Source organism: Ipomoea triloba, chromosome 6, assembly GCF_003576645.1.
Source record: "Ipomoea triloba cultivar NCNSP0323 chromosome 6, ASM357664v1".
NCBI classification, from domain to species: domain Eukaryota; kingdom Viridiplantae; phylum Streptophyta; class Magnoliopsida; order Solanales; family Convolvulaceae; genus Ipomoea; species Ipomoea triloba.
Window position 1 is genome coordinate 15,007,555 of NC_044921.1, and position 25,561 is coordinate 15,033,115.

Here is a 25,561-nt window from a genome sequence, read left to right on the forward strand (position 1 = left end):
TTGGAAAGGGTGTCTATATTTCAATTAAAGGATAAAAATGAAAAATATAAAAAAGATAGAAGATGCATTCAACTATCAACAAGATGACGGTATACTATAACAAAGCATATATATCTGGGCACATGAAAATTATGCAGTCTGGTACAGAGAAAACTACAGGAAGGACAAGATTGAACATCAGCTTGGTACTGGAAGTTCAAGATTTTCTGGTCCTCTGTGATGGTGAATGAGAATGAGCTTTGTGTCAGACACTAAATTGCCAATGTACACAACTATATGTCTATACCTTCTGATAGTGTAGAGACTAGAGAGTAGCGTTGACAATAATGGTTCCTAGGAACCCCAGTTGGGAATGTTAGCAGTGGCTTCATTTACCATCTTCACCAATGTAACCTGCAACGTTCAAGATTGCTAGTGAAACTAAACTCGATAAATAAGGTCAAAGGTAAAGATTCCTATACTTGTGGGTGTACTTAGTTAATGAGGAACAGGTTTTAGTGACATACAGTTATACGCAATGTTAAGAATCCCACATTGATAAAATAAGAGAGAACATATGAGTTTATAAGGCTATGAGTTAGACTAAGTAATTAATTAGATTCAATCTTTTAGTGTGGTTTGGTTCATGTGCATTATGGCCCAGTTGAGTGGCATTGACCCCTAATCTTAGATTATTATAACATGGTATCAGAGCTCCTTTATTCTATGGTCAAGTTACATTTTCATCTGTATACAGTCTAACTGTAGGGTCAGTGTTTTACAGATTAGCAGGAGACTGATAAGAAGAGACACTATGGATCAAAATCATATACTACTACAATCAAATCCTGTACAGCAAGAGACAAAATGATTATGGTAATGTCGGGATAAATTCAGGTTAAGAAGTTCCCAACAAACAATCTTGGATAAACCGTTCTTAAAAATTTCCCAGAAGCCATAAATAATTGAAGTGGTGATGATTGCAACTAGAATGTTTTCCGAATATCACGACAACAGGTATCACTGTATAGTATACACAAAGCTAAAAGAAAGAATTATGAGGTCAAAAGAGATCATACCACACTCTCTGGAACACCAGGTGGTGGCATTGTAAGGTTTCTTGGAGGCCATATATTACCGTATGATCTCTTGTCAAATCTCCATTCTCCAATTTTTCCATAAGTTGACTTCCCCTGATATGAATGAATGTAAGCATGCTCTTCTCATCAAATTCTATCATGGAACTTTGGATATTTGTATTAATATGAATGTGGAGTTTAAAGAGATACCTTCATATCATAATCACATCCGTAAGTGTAATGAATTATGTATGACTTGCCAATTTCTGTATCAAAAGGAGGCTGGAATGCAATATAAAAAAAGGTTATAGATTCAGGCTATGGATAACACAAGGAAAAAAAAAATCTCAGGCTAACTTTGCGCTCTTAGAAGTACAGTGCAAATAGTCATACCTGAATCATGAATTCTTTGTATAAGATGTTGCCAACATTATGCAATGCAGATGAAACAGCGTATGCATACCTGCATATAAAGAAGATATACGAAGGTTGAAGGTTAGTTTTTCTTCCCAATCGACAAGGGGGAATGAAATAATTTTGGTAAGATGACGGGAGGTAGATTACATCTCAAGTACCCAGCCAAAAGCTTTATCCGCTTCAGGGTCCTTCTTCATTGCCAAAGAAACATTCATCCATGTTGGAGCTATCTTTTTCAGAAGTTCCTAACAAGCATATAAAGGCAATAAAGACCGTATGATAAAGAAGAAGAGGAAATACTAATTGGTAAAGAAAAATTTATGGAGTATTATGCGTACCTTCTCAACAATGACAGGAGAATTTCCAATTGGATCAATGTCAGTTATTGGCCCCTTCTCCTCTGGGAAGAACTTCCTAAGAACAGTCTCAAACTTTTTCGGTTCAATGTAAAAGAAAGGGAATGCAGCTCCAAGGCCATTCTTAGATAAGTTCGGTATGGGCTTGACAATAACATGATCTGGCTCTGCCATTAGTACGTACCTACATAAACGAAAGGGGAAGATAAGGCACTCAATGCATAGCTGTACAAAGAATCATAATACAATTAAGATGAAGCTCCAATAAAGATGCACATCTATAGTTCATACTCTTCTTCAATATTTGCTTGTTGAAGCCATTGTACAAATGCCCAAGGTCTGTTAAGGACTATGTAACCCTGAAATGCACAATCACAAACAAATTACTTCTCAGTAGTATCGCAGCCATCACTTCAAAAAGGTGAAAAAACAATGTACCCTCCAGAGGATGTTATGTATTACTTAGGTCAAAAGATTTGAAACCGCAAGAGATGTACTGAGTATCTGCTTGTCTACCGTATCTCACTCATGCAACTTCTAAGTTGTAGTTGAAGCCAGGCATATTACAAAAGAAGGATATATTCCCTTTTTGGTCCCTATTTTTTATTCTATCGGCACTTTGACCCCATAACTATAAAGGTGCTGCCTTTAGTCCCGCAGTTATACAGAGTTAGCCACCATTTGTCCCTCCATTATTAATGCTGCTAAATTTGGACTGGTTCACCAACTATGATAAACTGTATATAATTGATGGACTAATTCACAACCTTGATCATCTACCATTAGTCCCTTGACTATGCAAAATTAGCAACTTTTAGTCCTATTAAGGAGTTAAAGGTGTAAGTAACAGAGTTAGCCACCATTTGTCCCTCCATTATTAATGCTGCTAAATTTGGACTGGTTCACCAACTATGATAAACTGTATATAATTGATGGACTAATTCACAACCTTGATCATCTACCATTAGTCCCTTGACTATGCAAAATTAGCAACTTTTAGTCCTATTAAGGAGTTAAAGGTGTAAGTAACAGAGGATTAATAATAGTTAATTTTGAATGATTAAGGGACAAGCAGTTACCTTAGAGGTTAAAAGGCCAAAGTGCCAGAGATGTCAAAGTATTAGAGACCGTAACAGCTAGCAACAAAATGAGGACATAAAATTTTCTATTCACTTTCTAGTACTTTTATTGTTTTTTTTTAATCCCTTTTATTTCTGATAGCTGCCATTTATCTTTTGTGCACTTGCTGGTCATATTCCCCCTCTACTCCTGTTAGTCATTTAGTCTACATGAAATGAAAGCTAAGTGATGAGAGCCAAACGTATTTCTGGAATTGGAAGATTTGTTCACACATAATCTGTGTATGTTACCCTATTTATACACACACTACACAGGTTAATACCCACTTCTTCATCTAACATTCTTACTCCAACTAACATTCAATAACACAACATTCTAACCTACACATCTAACATTCTAACATAACAGTCTACTTCCATTTTTCCATCTCCTTAATTCTTAATGCACAATTTTACAATGTTCACAAATATCCTGTTTTAACCTACAGCCATTTCATCTGGCCCACAAAAGGCGAAATCCCTAGCCCCAAGAGCCTCCAGACCCTGCCGACAGGATTGTAAAGGGATAAATGATCACTCGGCAGCCCATTAAGTGAGAGGACCAGTGAGTCACCCTACAAGAGGACGAAACTCCCACACCGTGTGACCCACAATCTGACACCTAAAAACCGACTGAGCTAGAGCCACCTGTGTTGGGCGCCATTTCATCTTTATAAGGCATATCTTCGCAAAGGCAATAGCCTCAAATTGATTGTTCCAAAGAATTCATACTCAATCTAATATATCCAATTAGGCACACTACCTCAATTAGGAAAACTACTCAATCTAAATATCTAATACACATTTCTGCACTACCGAATTCCAGCTAACTTAACAAATCAACAATCAAATTGGCAACAAAAAATAAAAGCATTTAAGCTTCCCCAGGAAAGGAAACGGCGAAATACCTGATCCATCCCAGAAGGGAGCGGCTGAGCAACAAAAGTAGGTATCTCATCCATGAACCTATCCGGCTTGCCAGAGTGCAAGATCCTCGTGAAACCCCCCATCTCCGAATTCGGCCCATCCTTGAACTTCTTGAACCAGTAATACATGATTCTACACTGCCAGGTGTTGTAGACCGAGTCAGAAGCAGTGACTGCGGTGTGGAACAGCCTCTTCTTCTTGGCCGCCCTCTCCACCGGCATTTTGATGACCGGGTCCTTGGAATTGGGGAGATTTTTCCTGAATCCCAAACTTGAAGAAGAGGGGTTTGAAGGGCTTGGGAAATCGTGGTTGAGAGAGGCATTGACTGAGATGAGGATGTTGTAGGTGATTAGTGCTGTTGAGAAGACTATCACCACAGTGAAGAACAGATTGGCACAACCCATTTCTACTTCTTCTCTCTAGTTTCTTCCTTCCTTTCTCAGTTTCTCACATAAGGTGCAGTATATATATACATCTGTATTACTGTATATGTAGAAATTGAGGAGAAAGAGAAGATGAGAAGAAGGGAAGACTAATGAGGTAGCAAACTGGAAGAGCTTTCGTCCTGACAAAGTGGTAAAGTAGTTGAATAAATTAGCATAGCTCCTTCCAACTAAAAGCCTAAGCTAAAAGCCTAAGTTAGTAGTTGGACTATATTATATTTATGCTCACAAATTAAGAAATCAAGATTTTCTCTTGTATAAAGAACAAATTTAACTAACATTTTGTCTCTTAATTGAACTAGTCCGGTAAGAATGAAAATTAATTTGAGTATGGTACGAATTTAAATGTGCTTTAGGACAGGCTCAGGACACCTCATGTCCGGACAAAAAAAACAGTTGACTTTTTAAAAAAAAAATATTTTCAAGCAAGTATATATTTTTTTAAATATGTACTTGCCAATGGTTAATTACATATTTAATTAACTAATTTTTTAAAATTATATTTATTTATTTCTGCTAGCCAATGGCTAATTTTATATATATGAAGGTGGGAGGGGCGTGGGAGAGAGGTGAGATGGAAAGTCTAACAACTTCTTTATATATTTGAGAAATAAATTTTCCAGTTTTTTTTTTAATAAAGAATTCTATTTTTTTTTCTATTTAATTAGATTGCAATTCAACTTGCAAGGTTTTGGTGGAATCTAAAAGATTTAATTAATTCCATAAACACGCACACAAATTTTGGTTAATTTATAATTTGTTAGTTAAACATGTTGATACAATTATAGCACTAATATGATAAGTCTAAATATTACTGTAGCCCAATAATATTAGCGAGTTAGAATTTTAAACATGAACGTGGTTTTTAAACAAGTTGAAACGGTTGACATGTTTAGTCAACATTTTTTTTTGGACATAAAAAGCTTAGCAGGACCATGATGACCTATTTTATTTATTTATTTTTTCTAATAAGTCCCTTTCGAAGTAATTCTTATATTTCTTATTTACAAATATTCCAAAAGTTATTGATTTATTTGTATCGGTCATGTCTTTGTTGGTATTCTTTTTCAACAAAATCTTGTTCTGGAGATCCCAAAAAGTATTTGGAATTTTGAACATTACTTCTCTTATTAAGTTAATTATCTTAAAAATTCTGGATCTTATGTTTCCAAAACTTTGTTTCTAGTTGTTGGACTTGTTGCTTATATCCTTGTTTGCTTTAATTCTTTTTTTTTTTTAATATGATTTTCTATTTATTGATTTTAAAACATTATTGTTTCTAATCATATTACGTTCACCGATAGTGATAGGAAGAATGAATTTAAATAATATTTTTTCACTTAGAACTCGGCCGTTTCTACCCCTTTACTGACTGAGAAGGGATATAAGAGTTGTAAAAATGGATTTCCTAAAATTATTTGTGTTTAATCCTTTAACTAACATAATATTATATTGGTGAGTTGAAACATATTCCATTATTACAGATATGGGCATTTGGTATTTTATAATTTATTTTGACAGTAGATTGCTGATAATTCTTGTTTTGTTTTTTTTTTCAGAGTATTTTGATGGTATAATACCTTATTCTATGTAGTTCATATTTGCTCTTGAATCTAGAAAAACAAATCCTTCTAATTAAAAATATTTCACATTTATTGTTATTTATAGCATTTTTATTTTATTTTTTTTATTCCCAAATGGTTTTCATTGGTTCCTTTTCTACTCGTTCTTCAATGTTTTCTTTTTCAAATCTTAATTATAATTCTTTTCAACTATTAAAAAGAAGGGCAGTTCTGGTTATTATTATTGTTTTTTGATACACCCTAACCTAGAAGTAGTACGCATATACTCAATTGTAATGTGGACCACAAGGGGCAAATTATATCGTGGACCATGATCATAACTGATACTGCAGTTGTGTTAAACGGATACTGCAGTTGTGTTGAAAAGATACTGCAGTTGTGTTGAAAGGAAAACTGCAGTTGCACGGAATATAGGCCGTTCATCCATTTCACACAACTGCAGTATCAGTTCAACACAACTGCAATATCTTTTCAACACAACTGGCAGTATCCGTTCAACACAACTGCAGTTCCAGATGAATGACACAGCCTCTGTTCCGCACAACTGCAGTTCCTTTTCAACACAACTGCAGTATCCTTTCAACACAACTACAATATTCTTTCAACACAACTGCGGTATCAACCATGACCCATGGTCCAAGTACTTGTGGTTGAAATCTAAATAGTAATAATAATTAACATTAATTATGTACCCAATTACTTTGATATTACCTCATTATTAATTTTCATTACCACGAAATAAATTTCAATAGAAGATATCTTTTTTTCTAAATAAAAGATTTGAGTGTTCTCAAGAGAATAAAAAATGTTGAATAGAACTAGGAAAGGCATGTGTGGGATGATGATAAGGCTAGTGATAAAGATGAATACGTTGAATGCCCAGTGATACAACTTAGTTATTGATATGGATAAGATTTTTAGAGGAAAATGTTGTCGAAGCTCAGTGATTAATTTGAGCTTATTAATACCACCCCTTCCATTTTGGGTGCAATCAGGTGCCACTAGACCACAAGGTCATTGGTCACTGCTTCCTCTTTTATATATTCGTAAGAATAATGATCAGCCTAAGCAGTTTAATTTTTGACATACTAGATTAGGACATGTTTCCAATCTGAAAATAAAAGTCTTGCAAGATTTTGATTCCGCAATCAGTGTTTCTTCTAATTTGGTGTGTAATTGTTGCCATTTCCATATAGCATTTCCTATAAAACTGAATGCTTAGCTTTGACTTGGTGCACTTTCACATTTGGGGCTTATAGCCTTATAGTACTCCCACTATGTATGGACGCTGTTATTATTATTATTATTATTATTTTTTACTATAGCACTCCCACCATGTATAAGTCGTTAATAAAATCAAATAAAATAAATAAAACATTTATTTATTACTCAATATATTTATTTAATTATAATACAATGCACAAAATAATAATTGTTGGCTCCTAGGACGTACATGCATGTCTAACAAGAAATTAAAGTGGAAAGTAATGTTGAGAGATTGGTTTCAATATAAGAATGCCAATTAGCTATGAATTTCCAAATTTACTTTCCAATATTAAAGGGTTTTAGAGTTTTCCGTTAGGTTGAGACGAACCCCTAACGTTTAAGGGATAAACTTGTCATTTCACTCAAAACTGAAGGGTTAAAAATAGATATGGTCATAACGGAGAGACTAAATCGTCAATATGAGTATAACTTAAGAACAAAATATGCAATATATTCCCTATTTTTTAAAAACTTTATTTAGTGCATAGTATCATTATGTACGCTATAAACTTCTTTTACATATATGTCCGTTGCTCTATCTTTTACAAAATTGCTCCTTTTTTTTTTGTTTGGCTAAAATACGGGTGAACAACACCTTACCATCCTATGAATAATTACATGAAATTTGTGGTTCATTTATGCAAAACCACTAAAATTTCCAACACATACCTATCCTCCATTCTTCCAACCTCTAACTTACACAACAAATATGAAATATATAACCCCACCCCCATAAACCATAAATCTCCCGATGCATGCATGACCAATTATATATAGGTTAACAAACAAGCAAACATTTCCCCCCTTGGCTATATATCCATATTTTCCACCCAATTTACCACCATACCCCTGAGAAAATATAATGGAGGATAATGGGCAAGCCGACAGCCCCACGGCCAAGGGTAATAATAGGTATAAAAAATCATTGTCGTCTTTGAGCATTTCGGCCTTGTTCCACGGCCATCTTCACCGGCGGCATGAACCCGCTGCTGCGGCGGCCGAGCCATCGTCGCCGGAGCCACCGCCGTCGTCGACGTCGTCGAGTCCGAAAGCGAACCATTCGAGATGGATATGGCACAGACACCATAACGACCACCACCACCACAACCACAACCAGAACCACGCGGGGCCCGAGATTAAAGGAAAATGTCGAAACCTAATCTCCAACCGCAAGGGCCACCATCGCCGCCATACATCCGATCTCACCTACGACCCTCTCAGCTACTCCCAAAACTTCGAGAGAGAGGACGACGGCGGAGACGATAACGACTTCCCGTGGAGGAACACCTTCACGGCCAGGCTCAGGGCGGCGGAGAAAGGCGAAGAAATGGAAAATCCTGCGTCTAAGGAGGGGAAAAAAATTACAAGGAGGAAAAGCTTTGATCTCAATGACCTAATGAACGTCGCGAAAATCCTTGAGGATGGGCAGCCCATTCAAAACCAAGAAAATAACGATCATCTTCAAACAAGACTGCAAGATTAATGGCCGCCGGGAAGAACCAATAATATTGCCTCCGGGAGTTCATATGTTATATATATATATATGCTCAAACTTGTTTGATTTCGCTTTATGGTCTCATCCGTTCTATTGTGTATATATATTCTGCATGTATACGAAATACATTTCTCAAAATTTACATAAATGCTTAAATTGAGTCCAAATATTGTTGTATATGTTGTAAATTGAAATGATTTCTGGCATGATCTCTGTATCGTTCTTCTTTTGGAGTGTAATAGTCTACAAATGATTAAGTGGTTCACAATGATAAATGTCATCTAAGAATGTCCACATTTATTTATGACGGTAAAATAAGGTCTAACATTATCCCTCATCTTTATTAGGGAATATGTTTTTCTTTAACAACTTTAAATCTAAGGGTTAAATTATAATTAATTGGAATTTAAACTATTTGAATGCAATTGGTTGTTGTATTGATAACTTATACATTGAGTTTTATTTCTTGTACATTTACAAATACTTTTTAGTTTTGTCATTTTTTTTTCTTAGTTTTGCCTACATCATTTCGATCATATATATTTGTTAATTTTTTAAAACGTTTAATTTCTATGAGTTTTGTTGAAATTTATTTTCTAATTGTATTTGTAACTGCACAATTTTTATAGTGTTGGTATGTGTGTGTGTTTGATGGGCTATGAGCCTCCGGAGAGTTATTTTATTGAGAAGATCTTGGCTCAAGGGGGGCATTTTTATTGATAAGGCTTTTACCCAAGAAGAATAAAAGTCTTTGTGAGCTAGGAAGAAAGGAAGAATGGTGACCCAAAATGAGGGAACAAAATGGTAAGGAGGTATTGCTAGTTGGGTTCGAATCCACAACCTCCCACTTGGCACTTGGCAACAAGCTTGCCAACTTGCCAAGCTAATCTATATCTTGTATTCTAAAGGGCAAGATGCTCTACTTATCCAAGGGTGAAGGATACTACTAGCAAAGTAGTGAGGGGACACATGTATGGTGTAGATGGAAGGCAAACCAACGGCATACACTTGTCAAGCATTCGGAGGGTCCTTTACAACTATATAAGGGGATTCATGTCTCCCTTTTGGACATCATCCATTGGTTCACTATAATCATCATAGTCTAGTGTCTTGTGGTCCTGACTTTTATTATTTTGGTCGTTATCTCAGACATTGTATATGTATATATTCTTTTGTGTCTAGTGTTCCGAGCAATAATACAACTTTTTCCTACTTCTAATTTTGTACTTTCATACTCGTTTTATGGTGGATCCGGTCCCGATATAACTATCATTAGCACTGTCTATGGGAATCGCTACGAAAAGTATGAGTTCCTACTTTAATTTCAACCCAATCTACCCTTCCCTTTAAGCAATCAAACGCGAGATATATCGAAATGGTTGAGTCACAAAGTGAGTGTTCCCCATATCCGCAAGAACACCTTAGCCAACAAGACGGGGGTAGGTCCGGTTAGCAAGGGTCTGTTTCCCACCCAAGAGACGCGATAGGTCTAACCAACACCATAGTTGTTGGAGAAGACGATATGATGAATGCCAACAAGGATTTTGTTCGGTGGAAGGAACAAGGTAATTTACTAGTAATCCTGAAAATCGTGATCACCCCGCCCTTCACATAGAGGATTATGAACGAACCCCACCCCGTCAATTTCAAATTGCCTAGTATCAAACGGTTTGACAGGGTATGGGACCCCAGGAGCATATAATGACCTAGGGGTGTGCAATAGGTTAAACGTTCAGTTAACCGAACTGTTTTAATCAAAATTTTTAAAACTTTAACCGTTAAACCGAACTTTGTATTACGGAATTAACCAAATCGAAGTTTTTTTTTTTGGTTAACCGATTAACCGAACTTTTTTAAGCTAAAGTTTGAAATCCTAAAAACAATACATATAATAATAAATCCAATTACAATAATACATATAATAATAAGAAAATATATAAAAACAATACCATAACAGCACTACAAATTTATAGGGATTTTACATATTAGATTTATATATATATAATTTAAAATTTCGGTTAATTCGGTTAATTGAAGTTTCGAACCGAATTAACCGTTAACCAAAAATTTAAAAGAATATTTAACCATTAACCGAACCGAAAAAATTCGGTTAAAAAATGATTAACCAAACTTTTGTTGGTTCAGTTGGTTAATCGAAAATTTACCGAAATTTGCACACCCTTATCATGACCTATCGAGCTACCATGATGTTAATGGGATCCATTCATGTGCTAAGCTTTCTTTTCAACCCTAGGAAGATCAGCTTAATGCTGGTTCACAAACCTAACGGGGGAGTCCATCGACTCCTTCCACGACATGGTGTTGAGATTCACTACTCATTTCATGAGGGGCAAGAGAACTAGAAAGCTTTTCACTTACCTAGTCACCGTGAAACAAAATGTAGGCAAAACTCTAACCGATTTTCTTGCCCGTTGGTAGCCCGAAGAGGCGAAGGGGATGGGATATATAGATGACAAGTCTGCCATTACCATGTTCATCGAGGCTTGAAGGGCCGGGGATTTATACAAAAACCTTAAGCGTAAGACCCCAAGCACCCACGTTGCCTTAATGGCCAAGGCTGACTGGCACGCGGAAGCCAAGGAAGTGAATTAGGCCAAAAGAAAGGAAGATGCCAGGATAGGCCAATTTTTTTTATTTTTTTTAAACGGTTATGGTTGGGCTTGCAGGCTGAGTAGCTAGGTAGTCCAAGGAAAAAAAAAAAAAAAAAACAAAAAACACATCTACTTTTTTGGGGCATGCATGTTGTAAAAACAGCTTGGCTAGCTCGACAACACACACATGGGAGAAACAACAACAAAAAGGAAGGAACAGGGCTCATCAGCCCGCATGTAGGAAAGATGGTTGAACATCATCCTTGATATGCACGAAAGCAAGGAAGGTGGTTCAAGGAGGCACCACACCTCAAGGGAAAATGCAATAGGGCAAACTGCGTGGAAGGCGGCAGGGACCAGGTTATCCAAAATAGAAGAAAACCTTTTAGCCTAGTAGTCTAGGGGTCAAGGTGTGAAGAAGTTTGGGAGTGTCTATACTTTCTGTCTGTCAAAGACAACCAAAGAAAGTGAGAGACTCATATATGATGGGGTCATGGGTCTTCGGGGCTATTTTATTAGGAATATCTTGGCTCAAGGGGGTCCATTTTTATTGGTGAGATTTTGGCCCATGAAGGAACTCGTGAATTTTCAGTTTGGGATTAACATGGTTCAGTTCGAACCATGTACTGTAGGAACCGGACCGGACCACAATAGATTCCGATTCCATTTCCATAATATTAGGAATCGGTTCTAAACCATTAAAAAAAGTTTAACTATTATTTGATTAAAGTTTAACTATAACAATTATTTTTATTTTTTAAGTTTAACTTTAAAGTTTAAATATTTGATATAACCATTTAAAAATAAATAAATTGAATAAATTCCAAAAAAAAAATTTAATTGTTAAATTTGTACTATTCTAAAAATAGAAAACAAAATTTAAATTTAAAAAAAATTCAAATAAAACTGACGATTCAATCAAGAATCGACGGTTTCAAAACAAGAACTGAACTGTGATCCACAACCTCTAACTTTACAACATGCTTCCCAACCCACCAAGCTACTCTATATCTTGTGTTCTAAAGAGCAAGTGCTCTACTTATTCAGGTTAAGGATGTTGGCTGCAAAGTAGTGGGGGTCAAATATTTAGAGGGTCTTTTGCATGATATCAGGAGGTTTATGTCTCCTTTTTAAATATCATTAAGTGGCTTGCGGTCCTAATCTCCAACAGGAGCACCAATGTTCGATTCCTATCAGTAATAATATTATTTCTAGTTGGACTATAATCCCGAACATTGTACATATTTTTTTGGATTATGTGTCGCAAACAATAATACTACTATTTCCTAAATGAAATCAAATTTATTTCTTATATTACTTCTATATATAATGTCTACATAAATCATTAAAGAATATTAGAAAAGATATTATGTATACATACATTAAAGAATATTAGAAAAGATATTATGTATACATATGCATGGTAATAATAATAGGAAAAAGATAATAAAGGTTATAACAATAAATATATTTTTATATAAAAAATTGTATAATACAACTATTTTCGCATAATATATTAAAAATTAATAGAAAAAACAGATATAAATCCAGAAATATAACTTAGATTGAGAATTATTATGTTTTTAGATACGTAGTATATAAATAATAAACATAAATTTAAAAAAAAAAAAAAAAAAAAAAAAAAAAAAAAAAACTAGTCTAGTAGTATTATATACAAGTTATTAAAGAAAATCATATATATGCATACACAATTCAATCAACTAGTCGATTCAACCAAAATTCTAAAAAAATTTAACCATTAACCAAACAAAAATATTTCACTTAAAAAATGATTAACCAAAACTTATCGATATATTCAATTAACTGAATTTTCACATACTTGTGCACACCCCGTCACCCCTATAGGAACCGGTAACAATAAACACAAGTGCAAAATCCAGGCAAGTGGGAAAAATAATAGTGTTGTTCAATATGGCATTACAAGAGCTACAGAATGTTAATCCACAATTAAAATCCAACATTATTTGGAGTTGTATCAAAAGACAATAGAGCACTCCTTTACAACAAAATAGGAAGAAATCCAGACCCGGTATAACTATGGATGGCTCAGAATAGAGAGATTGGACAAACAACACTCTCAAAAATCAGTGAGTCCCATTGACTCGGATGTGAAATGGCGGGCCACGACAAAAGATTGACTCATCGCTTGAGCTTGCTCTTGCTCGGGCCCTGAGAATTTCATTAGCATCATCAATTGCAGCAGCAGCTAATAACGTATACTCACCTGGAACCAGGAAATACAAGGAGAAGGAATGCTTGATTTCCTGGAGCGGGGGCACCTCCATGGCAATACCATTCAAAACACCTAACAGATACCACGAAAAATCATGTTAATAAATATGAAATGTAAATACTAGGCAAAAGATGCCATTACAGAACCAATATATCAGCAACCATAACGCGGGGGGAGAAATTGGCAGGCTACTAGAACCTAGCTACAGAATAATTTACTATTTGAATATATGATTAAAAAAAAAAAGATAGCTGCCACCTCATCTATCTACATTCTTCTAGCCAAAGGGGAAAAGAAAAGAAAACAAGAAATCTTTCATATTGCAGGATTCTTCATTTTGGTGCAAACATCCTTTTAGCTTCCTTAGTTTGGAAAACATTTTGAGAATGCTAGTTCAAAGAGAAACATTAGGAGTATGACAAAGCTATGCCAAGAGAGTTACAGCAACTTTTCTCAACTTTATGGGTAAATTAGTAATCCATTCTAACCACAGAAAAAATTAAAAATGTTTTAGAATAGCACCTGCCCATAACACGGTTGTCTTGTCGCCTTCCACACAGTTTTCACCAGCTACGTCTCGACATGTGATGCTAAGACTTAATTTAATAGTTTCTTTTGTATTATTCCGTACAATGACTTCCATTGGTGTCATCTCATGCGCAATAACGGAACTTTTACATGCAAGGGAACTATTTTGCATGTCAAATTCCTTGGGCACATCAATTTCCAGTGAACTATTTTTTGCAAGAGAAAATCCAAAGGTCAGTGGATCTGGTAGCAGTACATCCATCACAGATGACTGTAAAGCAGCCTGTATTGCATCCTTGATATTTAGTTCTCCTGAGCTATTCCGTCCAGATTGCCACCTGACTTTAATCCGAGAAATCAAATTCTTAATACAAGCATTAAGTTCAGCTTTGCTGTTTTTCTCTGAGAAGTTTGAACTTTTGGTGGTCCCATTCATTGAGGAGTCCCTAATAAGGAAAGAACCATCAAGAACAGGTAATTTGAAGTGTTCCAAAGGTATTAGCACTCTGGCAGTGTAATCCCTGTCAACCCTGGTTCTAGGATACTTATATTCAGGACTATCCTCATTGGAAGAGGTCTCAAGTTGAACAGACACGCCAATCTCAAACACAACATCTGTTGGATTAGATAACTCCAGCTCAAGAAAACGCAGCCCCCAACTACCCCTGTAAGGGTCAATTTTCATAAACTTATCAGCCTGTCTTTCAGTACAGGTGGCTTCTTCAATAGAATCCTCAGTTTTTAGTTTTGGATGATCTTCACCAACATAAGCAGGAATCTCCATTGAGAGCAAACGAGCCTTCACAAAAGAGAGGCATGGTGTGACACAGATGTTCAAGGGAATAGCCACCCGCCTTCCAGGAGGAGGAACAGAACCATCTACTGGTGGCTCCCCAGGCATCGTCAATGGGCCTGGCAAGATATACTCATTATTGCATACAGACATACAGTATGAAGAAATATACTAGTTGTCTTAAGAAGAAAGAATGAGCTTGATAAAAAAGAAATTTACACATGAATTTCCCATCTTCATCTCAATTAGAAGGAACCACAGGGCATTCATTAAAGGAGAGAAATAACACAAAATACTGGGGTAGTCACAAGGATCTGAGCTCAAGTTAGAGGTAACACCGTAACAGATATATATATATATATATATATATATATATATATATATATATATATATATATATACTTTCTTTATGAGGAAAAAATTGAATCTACCATGAATTATCATAAACTAGAAAGACAAACTAAGCATTTTGACTACAAGACATAAATTTCAAGAAGACTTTTTTCCCCAATGTTTGTTTAAAAGATTTTTTTTTTTTTTTTAAAGGATGAACTGCATAAAAAGCCTCACACAAAAAAATATATGGATTATCTTAGTATCATTCTGACCTATCAAAAATAATCATTTTCAGTGCTAAATAGTGATGTAACAGATCACAGCTTCATAAACTATTCAAAATCAAGAAGTATCCCTCACATAAAATTGGGAAAAAAAATTTTGAAATAAAAAAATGCTGCATGAAAGAACAGGGTGCCATACAAGGGAAGAGAAGATGCCATACCACTAAACAGATGGACTACTAATGTAATCCAATTCATCTCCATTTCACAATAAATAAACCTGCTCATGAGTCATAACATGGTAATGCACATTGTGATTACCTGCATAGTGGATCAGCAACATTGGGCTGCTTCCATCCTTGACTTGCCTCCCAGTGTTTGAGGAAATACTCTTGTTGGGAGCAGTATCAGGATCTGTTATACCAAGCTGCCAAGCTTTTAAAGTGACAGGTATTCTCACCTCTGCACCAGGCTTAAGAGGAAGGTTAGACTTCAAGGTTTCATAAGCGATTGATATAACTGAATCTTGGTTCTTCCCTGATAATGAAATGTGGGCCTGCTCAACTGGAACTGTGCCTGCATTTGCCAAAGTAATCTGTACTTCCCGAATCTCACCTTCATATAGGATAATAGCACCATCAGTTCCAGCAACACGTGACACCAACAATGGCAGTGGAGGGACCACTGAAATACTTGGAACAGATATGTTTTTCAACTTTGGTGAACCACAGCAGCGGAAAGGGTCAGACAAAACAAGTCCTTGTGCTGCCCCAAGAAGCAGATTATCAACTTCCTTGAAAAAATGTTCAGTGATAACACCAAAACAATGAACAATGCATCCAGGAATTGTCACTGATCCCACTTTAGTAGGAATTCCAGATAATGTAATAACCTTAGATGAATTAGGAGGAAGATTAACACTAACAGGGAAAGCATCAAAATTTTCAGAATTCACTGATAAGTATATACTGTCAACCATCAAGTCAAAACCACAAGGATTTGCCAACTCCACCAGGACCTGCACTGGTTCACCAACAACCCAGATCAGCTCCTGTTTACTACTTTGAGTTGACTCCCCTTTGCTGAATGGTGTATAAATAAAAGGTCCTGATGGAGCGGATCCAGCCCACCAATCTTCTCTAGAAGGATTGCGCTTTACAATGTCCAGTTGTGAGGAATGAAGTGGAAATGAATGCAACCTGGGAATCATTTTATAGAAGAAACAATAGTTAGGACTTAAGGAAACACACACAGACACAATGTCATGAAAACCAGAGGCAATAATATGTTCCTAGTGGCAGACACCTTATGAAAGGTAAGGCAGGATCAGCACAACGAGTTCCTAAAGGAAGCCTCTCTGATGAATTTGAAAGGGCACTTGCCAAGCCATTTTGCCCTGCTGGGGTAATTAAAGGATAATATGATCTAAGAAGGCGTGCTGCTGCACTCCATGCAGCAAGAGGATCTCCCGCACGGACAGAAGATAAAAGTATTTCCCTAAGCACAACCATCTGAAGTGTACACCATTGAGATTCAAAGAGTGAGACTATCCAGTTGTGATGCATTTTTCCTCCATCAACATGAGCAGATCCAGTTGCCTTTAAGAAAATTGAGAATTGAAATACAGTGTTATAAGAATATCCTACTGTTGATTTGGGAGCAATTAAAAATGACAAGGCAGTTTAGGACCAAGAAATCCAAATAAACTTCATTCGGCCAAATGCCAACCGATCATTATATAGATATATTCTCTTCCACACACTCCCTATCTTTTACTAGCCAACCCCAATTTTTTATTGAATTTACCCAAACCCAAAACTATGATAAATGGAAGGAGAACAAAAGTCAAGTCAACAACTCCACTGCACACCATCTACAAGAAAAACTATCACAACATAAAATAAAAACCAAGAGCTGTCACTTAGATACAAAAAGATAATTATGGTAGAATCACCAACAAATCAAGAAACAAATATTAGTTCAAAGAAAAAATGATGTCTGGTATTCTGATAGTGAGAAATAGTAGAGTCATATTCAGATCACCTGACAAATAGCATGTTCACTAGAAGCTCTACTTTGAACACGGTATGCTTTTGTGGTCATGGCCAATACTTGCATGGCACTCGTAGCAGCTAATCTATTCTCTTGTTGCAAGTATAGCTGAGCCACCTGCCTTGAGAAGAAGGCAGCCTTTCGGTGATAACCAAGTGTACCAAACAGTCGAGCTATTTCAATGTATAAAACCAATCTGTCACTAGCATCAATTAAAGATTTTGCTCCATCAGCAGCAGCTGTCAACAACTCAACCACTTCCTTAGCTAGCTCCCGCCTGCTACAGCGATGGAGTAAATTTAGAAGAATAAAAAATGCAAACACAGTATAGTGTCAGAAAATGGAAGGGTGCTTAGTAACAACTTCAAAAGAGATTTATCATTACAAATTCGATAAAATAAAGACACAACAATCTAACAACACAGTTAATGGTGCTAATAAAATGAATGATAAATAACATGAACATAAATGGTGCTGAACTCCCAAAACTCTACTAAATTTCTTTTATGTCATCAACAATTTAATGTCTTTCATGTACTGAAATGGTCAAAATATTCTAAACCCTAGAAAAATTCACTTTTTCAGCATATTCTAGTATTCTACAATTCAAATCGTGTAGTTCTGACCACTTATCCCTATTCTAAATTTCTAATTAAATACACTCCATTTTTTAATACCATCAAAGTAAACTCTCTATGGTAAAACATGATTGCAAGAGTTGAAGGCAGGAAGAACCGGTAAACATAAAAGCACAGGCTAATTTTGAGCATCATAACTAATTTAAATAGGAAAAAAAATACCTGCATAGATATCTTGCTAATTTCAATGTAGCCTCGAGCTCAAAGCTTAAGGGTGAAACTCTGCACATAAGATAATAGTAAAAGGTTATATCTCTTGTATGTTATACACTTATACTAAACAGAATAGTAGCAAGGATCAGACTGAAGTAACTCAAAGCAATGGCAAACAAATCTCCATCCCCCATTATTCAGTGCATAAAATCATAAACACTTTACACCCATCAAGCACCATCTAATCAAGTCCGTAAGTGTTCTACAAATGATGTTGAATTATCGAGCTCCCAGACTTCCAGTACCCAACCAGGGTATGGCTCTTATCTTCTTTATAATAAGATTTCTTCCTAAGTTTGCAAAAATATTTCTAACCTAACTCCATTCCATTTTCATCTCAGTGTCTTCTGTTCAAGGCTTCCTACATTCAATCATTCATTGATAACAGAAAGAAAGCCACTAAAAATAAGATCTCTTCCTTATTCAAATTATCCCTCTCATAGCAGGATAACCAACTGAAATATCCATCCATTGAGCTAAAACATTATCTGATCACTCTATTACAAAAATTTCCCCTTACTATGACTGATCATTGACAAACAAACTGAACCATGTGCAAGATTACCAACATAGACATAGAAACAACAGAGATTCATACAAGTCCTATTCCACACCAACTAGTAGCAGAACACATTTATTTATTAATAATCCCAATATTTTAAAAAAGAATTAAAAAAATAAAAAATAAAAAAGAGCACACAGTGCAGTGAAAACAAAGTACCTTCTCATTTCATAACAACTTCATTCATGCTAATTATAAAAATAAAAGGCCAAGTGATGGAAATTACCTCTGAGCATTGTCTTGTATAAATGATTTTCTGTAATGCAAAATGACACTATTGTAACGATACTTGACCTCCTCCTCTAGTACAGGATCTCTCTGGCCCATACGATCTATCTAATAATCAAAATACAGAAAAAAAAAAAATATATCAGTATACAGAAAAAGATTTTAAGCAAAGAAAAGAAACAAATGCTTGACAATAAGGCACCAGCAAGCTGAAGGCGTTATGCAATGCAATTATTACAATTTTACAAAAGAGCATAAGCTAAGTGTTGTTACATGGTGTGCCCATTATTTATCAGAATTTAAACAATTCCCATTGTAGTTTTTATTGCCAAACACTTCAATGTTTAGTATTCTTGTCATCTTGTAAATCCGATTATTAAGTGTTTTATCTATTTTTTTCATGGGGGGTTTCTGAATACATGACCAATCAAGATGTAATAATAATATCAGACGTAATGAATCACATGAAAAGCACACAGTATAACCATATAGATATAGAATCCTGATTCATTCTTACTTACAAGCAATGCACACACACTCCCCTCCATCGCACCAGCATACCAGAAGAAGTCCCCTGTCAACCTAGCAAGTTCAAGTGCAGTGGAATAATGGGCATTGGCATCAACAGGTGATCCTGCCAACAAACAGTAATCTCCAATAGTTTTTTGTGCCCTGCCAAGTCTTCGTTTCTTTGCCTTTATAACCTATATAAGTTACATCAAATAAAATAACAAGTTAAAATTCACTATGAAACAAAAAAGTAGGGAGTGGGGAGACTAAGGAAGAAAGTAATGCACAAACAAATACTTGGAACACCTAAAATATAAACCTCCTCTGAGCTGAGACTAGCTTGAGAATCTAAAGGAGTCTTCAGAATAGTTCCACCAGATTCTGCTTGAAGAACCCATTTTTCAAATTCCATCAACAGTGAGGCAGCAATATCTTGCATCATAGTTTGCAAGTGGAACTCCTGAGTCAGTCTATCCGCTGGTGGAAACAAAACTATGTTGCTGCCTTTATAAGTCTCATCCTCTAGCTGCCATCAATGTGTATTAAAGCAATCTACTTAGCAAGGGGCAACCCAAATGAGAATCTTTTGATAAGAACATTAAATAGTGCATTGGGTGAACATCACTTCAACTTATATTTGAAAAAGTGTAATATTTTGATCACTGAAGAAGCCAATTGCCTATTCTACAATGACAATTCATCATAATAGGAGTATATAATAGTCTAGCCATCTGCTTTGACAAATAAAAATTAAAGGCTAAAACCATATAGAGAATGATTAGAATTTTGAATGGTTATCATGCATATAGTTCTCTTCTATCCCTTGACAAATAGAGTAATCTGAGAATTCCTAGTAGTGGAAGCCCAACAATTCAAAGCTTAACATTACCTTAAGCCACTAAAAGATCATAGTTGTGCAACTATATCAGAACAAAATTCATCACAGAAGTCTACTGTACAGTGTACACTCGTCCCAGTAAATGCATTTTAACATTTCGAAAACCCAAATGATTTATCACCAGCAGTTCACCACTAAAGAAACACCGTTTACACCAGACACAAAAATAGGGCAAAAAATGAATGGAAATTTTTAGCAAGCCTGTAGACAAAATGAAATCAGATATTTTTCGATCATATATAGACGACTGTGACTACCAGAAAAGGGAGACGAAAAAATAGGATAAGCATTAGAACCTGAGAATCTCCGGGGCAGAAGGCGAAACAGCGTTGAACAAGTGAAGACGAGTAACCCTTACAGGAGACGTTAAATTGGTCGGCGACGGAGTTGAGATCAGGAGACGAAGGGCAGTGGCAAATGCCAAGGACCGCGAGGATCTTACGATTGGACTGGAAGTCCTCCCAAGGGCTAGCAGGAGACCCGCCGACCATGAATTTGAACCGAAGGCTACCGGAATCCCACGGCTGGTGCGAGAAGGGAGACTTCTGGTGCTCCGTGTAGAAGGAGCTGATGGAGGAGAGCGATACAGTGTGGTGGCGGACCAGCATGGAGGTGTAATCTCGGAAGAGCGGGATCGGAATTGACCCGATTGGGAGCACCGCCACACGGATCATGCAGCTCGTCTCGATGCTCACATCCGGCTCCATTATTCGTCAGTCGGAAATCGGTGGACGGCGGCCGTAGCAAGGCGGCAGACGGTGGTGGGAAGGGAGATGAAATCGCTCAGCCCGTAGATCGCGGAGTGAACATTGCAGTTACAGACTTTCAGATGTGGATCCAATTGTTTTCTGCTAACTAACCAAGTATTGGACTTGCCTGAGAATAATAGGGACTTCCGGACCTTGTATATTTGGTTAAAAATAAATAAATTTTGAAGGAATTATGAATGTTATTCCGTAAGAAATGGAATAGATAAAAAATTTTAGCCAAAAGACCTTGTGGTCAAGTGGAACCCGGTGTCCCGATTAATACTCTCACATGGATGATGGGAGTGGGTTCACATTGTGCTTCAGTAAGTTAGGTTGAAATTACGATACTATATTGTAACAGAGTCAGTAGTCCTCAAAAAAAATGAGAAATATTAATATCATTTATATTGAATTTTATATATACCAATAAATAATAACAACAACAGTAATAATAATACTTTTATTATTATTATTATAGTATATATTTATATTTAGGACTTTGAAAATGGCTAGTACTAGAGGGCTCCTTGAGAATGATTATTCTCCTACGAAGGAAATAAATCATTCTAAGGCATCTCCAACTGAGGAGAAGTAGGGGGAGAAAGCGTGGGTGCTATTTGACCAAGCATTTAAGACAATGTTCTGGCATTCCTCCTCCTCTAACCACATATTTTTTTAACTTGAAGCTATGCGCGGACTGCTTTTGACCATCCTCCATAAAGATCCAAGAGTAATGCAGAGTGATCAGAATAAGACATACCGATGTTAAGCACCACTACTTTGCTATGATCCGCGCACCATTGTGCATTGGCTACCGCTATATCCAATCGTTCCTCTACCCAGCCCGGTGTGCCCCTGCCGCTTGACTATGTGAACTGGTAACCCTGCATGCCAATATCACAAAGTCCACTGTCGTTTAAAGCATAGTTAAACCCATCTATTAGTGCAGTAGGTTGTTGCCAGAACCATCGTTTCTTAGAATGCTTCGCTAAATTGTTGAAGTCGCCCAACACTAACCAAGGCATATCGGATTTATTACTTAGTGATCGGAGAAGATTCCAGGAGGCCTCTCGATTTTGTCTTTCAGGGTGACCATAGAAACCTGTCAACCGCCAATCCTTTGCATTGGGCAAAGATGCCCTGACATCAATATGGTTTTTAGAGTAGCTTATGAGGTTTATTGAATTCCTTATTTTCCATAACAAAGCTATACCACCACTGAGCCTCGAACAGTCTACCAAGAATAGACCATCGAAGCCAAGTTTGATCCTTAACCTTTCAGCTTGAGTTATGCCAACTTTAATTTCCATGAGAAAAATGAACAAGGGACATTTCTTGGACACCGTGTCCAGTATCTCACGAACCGTCCGGGGGTTCCCCAATCCCCAGCAGTTCCAGCTAAAAATACTCATGGATGTGGGCGAGCTTGCGATGCAGGCTTCGCCGAAGAAGAACGGGCGGTGGGGGGAAGATGCTTATCAACTTGGGATTCTGGTGTCTCTTTCCTTTCATGGTCATTCCCACGCCTTCTTTTGAAGTCAACCACTGTCAGTATGTTGTCGTCAAGATCCATGCTTGCCCGGGAACTTGCGTTCGGAGCTAGTTCTTTTGAAAGATCTCCATGCAAGGTCATAGCAGTATCGAGGCCATGGTTTTGTTGGGGCGTGACTAAAGGATTGAAAACATCCGTACTGCCCAACTATCTCGCAAATAGGAGCCACATTACGGCACAAAGAGGCCCTCATCCATGCACCAAAGTAGTAATCAACTATGTGTAAATCGGACTAGCGCACCCCGGCAGAATTTTGCTGAATGTCCAAGGATGCCGCAGAAGTAGCAGAAAGTGGCCAACCTTTCATATTTGAATAGAATCCAAGCCTCATCCGTTCCTTTCTTCATGATCTTCATCTTGTTCCTCAAGGGAAAATTGACGTCAATACTCACCTGGATTCGTAGATAGTTGTACCAGTTACCCCCGAAATTATTTGGATCGCTCTTAACGAACGTGCCCAGAGAGTTCCCAATTTGTTCGGCTATACACTCCGACATGAAACCACAAGGCAGATTATGGATTTGGATCTAGAAATCACAACGATCTAGTGTCACCTTCGTTGGCTGGTCTTCATCCGTCAAGCGCTTCATGTTGGGAAACATTAAAGACTAAGGCCTTTGGTCTGCTCCCAATACCATTTCTATTTCCTAATTTTATGGGTTCCTTTCAGACTTTGTCCACATAACTCAACAACCAGAAACGTGTTTGCGTGTGGAAGCATGTACGTGGCTTCATGATCCACTTTCCTCTCATTTTTGTGGCTACCTAAGAATAAGTTGGTTATGTTTGTAGTATATAAACATCATTTCCTTTACTGAGAAGGACACAACAAGAGCTTAATCTTCTTCCCTTCTTGCCTTGCGTATTACTGTCTGAGCTAATATATACAAAGCAGGTTCTGACCTGCTATTTGCTTGTGTGTGCCGGTCAAAAGCATAGATTCCCTGGTCTAAATGCTTTTAAGGTAGTGTTCTTAACACGACACACAATTCCTTTCCTCGTTCACTCCAAAATCTCTCCCAGCACACAACCTAGATTAAACCTGTATTTAGCAGAGGTTCGTAACCTTGCTTGAGTCGCACATACACTTGTAAAACCCAACAGTTAAAAGCATTTATCCAGTTATCAACCTATGGCGATGCCAGCAAAAACTGATGTCTCCATCATCGAACCTCTGACTGGGGGACTCAATTACCGAAGGTGGTCAGCAAAAATAATCATGCTCTTGGAAGACAAAGATGTTGACTACGTAATCCATACTGATTACTCATCACTCAGCCCAGCTACGCACTCCACGTCTACACAAACTCAGAAGCAAACTGAGAAGGACGATACGTAGGATACGGCTGCTGACGCCACTCTTGATCCGAAGGCACTTGCACCAACGCCTTCAGCTACATCATCACAGGTCAGTGCAAAAATTGAAAAGGACAACAAGACTGCTCGAGCAATAATTCTGCAACGTATGTCAAATTCGTTATTTGACATGTTTTCTGGCCATAAGTCTGCCAAAACAATTTGGGCCTATTGCGCCAGAAATATGGCACTGACGATGCCGGAAGAAGGAAATATGCTGTGGGGCGATGGATGAATTTCAAAATGGCAGACACAAAATCCATAGTCGAACAAGTGCACGAATTCGAAAATCTAGTTGCTGATATGAATGCCGAAGGAGCAGAGGTAAATGATGTATTTTTAACTGATGCTCTTATTGAGAAGCTACCTGAGTCCTGGTTGGACTTCAAAAATAAAATGAAGCATGAGAGACGCAAGTGGACCCTACAGCAGTTGGTCAACAGCCTAAACATTGAAGAAGAAAACCGCATAATGCTCAGGTCTGTTGCTTTCCCTGACAATGCCAAAGCTAACGTTGTTGAAACAGGTGTTGGCGTTGAAAGGCCAAAAATTGGTGATCAAAAGAGACACAATAAAAAGAACTTCAAGAATAAATCCAATAATTACCAGCCGAGGAATGGCAAAATCCAGAAGAACGGAAAAGATGCTGGGTGCTTTGTTTGTGGAAAAAAGGGCCATCGAGCTGCTCAGTGCTACCACCGCAAAGGAATTGAACAAAACAATCAAAAATCCAACACTGGAAGGTCCAAGAACCAAGCTCACCTGTTGGAAGACACGGAGAACACTGAAGTGGTAGCAGCGGTGATAACTGAAGCCAACATAGTGTGAGATCCAGAAGAGTGGGTCGTGGACACAGGTGCGTCTCGTCACTTCTGCAACAACAAGGACTTGTTCAAAGTGTTTGAACCTATCACTGAAGGAGAACAAGTATTCATGGGAAACTCCAACGTCTCCCAGGTAAGTGGTAGAGGGACAGTAGAACTTATGTTATATTCTGGGAAACAGTTGATGCTTAAAAATGTGTTATACGTCCCTTCCCTTCGTAGAAACTTAATTTCCGGAGCCTTATTAAATAGGGCCGGTATTAAGATGGTGTTTGAGTCTGACCGCTTGGTCATGACTCGTTATGGGAAATTTCTTGGGAAGGGATACTTGCGTGGAGGGCTATTTGTGTTAGACGTTACTGTAATTAGGCCTTTTCCTCGTGAGGGTCGTACTGCGACCTCTATTTATGACTTTCTTCCAAATTGGCCTGTTATAGGCAATAATAATAATGGTTCTCCTTCTGCTTATATTTCTGTCTCTGTTAACATCTGGCATGGTAGATTAGGACATATTGGTACAAAGTGCTTAAATAGACTGAAATGTATGAATTTGTTACCAAACTTGTCTA

The 25,561-nt window shown here is 37.1% G+C and overlaps 2 protein-coding genes across 3 annotated transcripts; both read right to left on the reverse strand.

Annotated features, from left to right (window-relative positions):
• On the reverse strand, positions 1–4,412 carry LOC116021569 (hydroxyproline O-arabinosyltransferase 1-like). Its single transcript, XM_031262000.1, has 8 exons — positions 3,858–4,412; positions 2,123–2,190; positions 1,814–2,015; positions 1,623–1,720; positions 1,452–1,521; positions 1,269–1,340; positions 1,059–1,172; positions 1–393 (listed from the first exon to the last, which is right to left on the reverse strand). Exons 1-8 carry the CDS (start codon positions 4,278–4,280, stop codon positions 334–336), a joined length of 1,107 nt encoding a protein of 368 aa, XP_031117860.1. The 5' UTR covers positions 4,281–4,412; the 3' UTR covers positions 1–333.
• An 8,653-nt stretch (positions 4,413–13,065) lies between these two features.
• LOC116022238 (trafficking protein particle complex II-specific subunit 120 homolog) lies at positions 13,066–21,384 on the reverse strand. 2 transcript variants are annotated; one of them, XM_031262866.1, is made up of 10 exons: positions 20,808–21,384; positions 19,933–20,139; positions 19,625–19,807; positions 19,102–19,211; positions 18,263–18,322; positions 17,454–17,739; positions 16,716–17,008; positions 15,732–16,609; positions 14,052–14,969; positions 13,066–13,601 (listed from the first exon to the last, which is right to left on the reverse strand). In XM_031262866.1, exons 1-10 carry the CDS (start codon positions 21,216–21,218, stop codon positions 13,381–13,383), a joined length of 3,567 nt encoding a protein of 1,188 aa, XP_031118726.1. In that variant the 5' UTR covers positions 21,219–21,384; the 3' UTR covers positions 13,066–13,380. The 2 variants fall into 2 exon arrangements, with proteins under 2 accessions (XP_031118726.1, XP_031118725.1); XM_031262865.1 differs by having other exon boundaries at positions 17,454–17,742.
• Between the last annotated feature and the right edge of the window lie 4,177 nt (positions 21,385–25,561).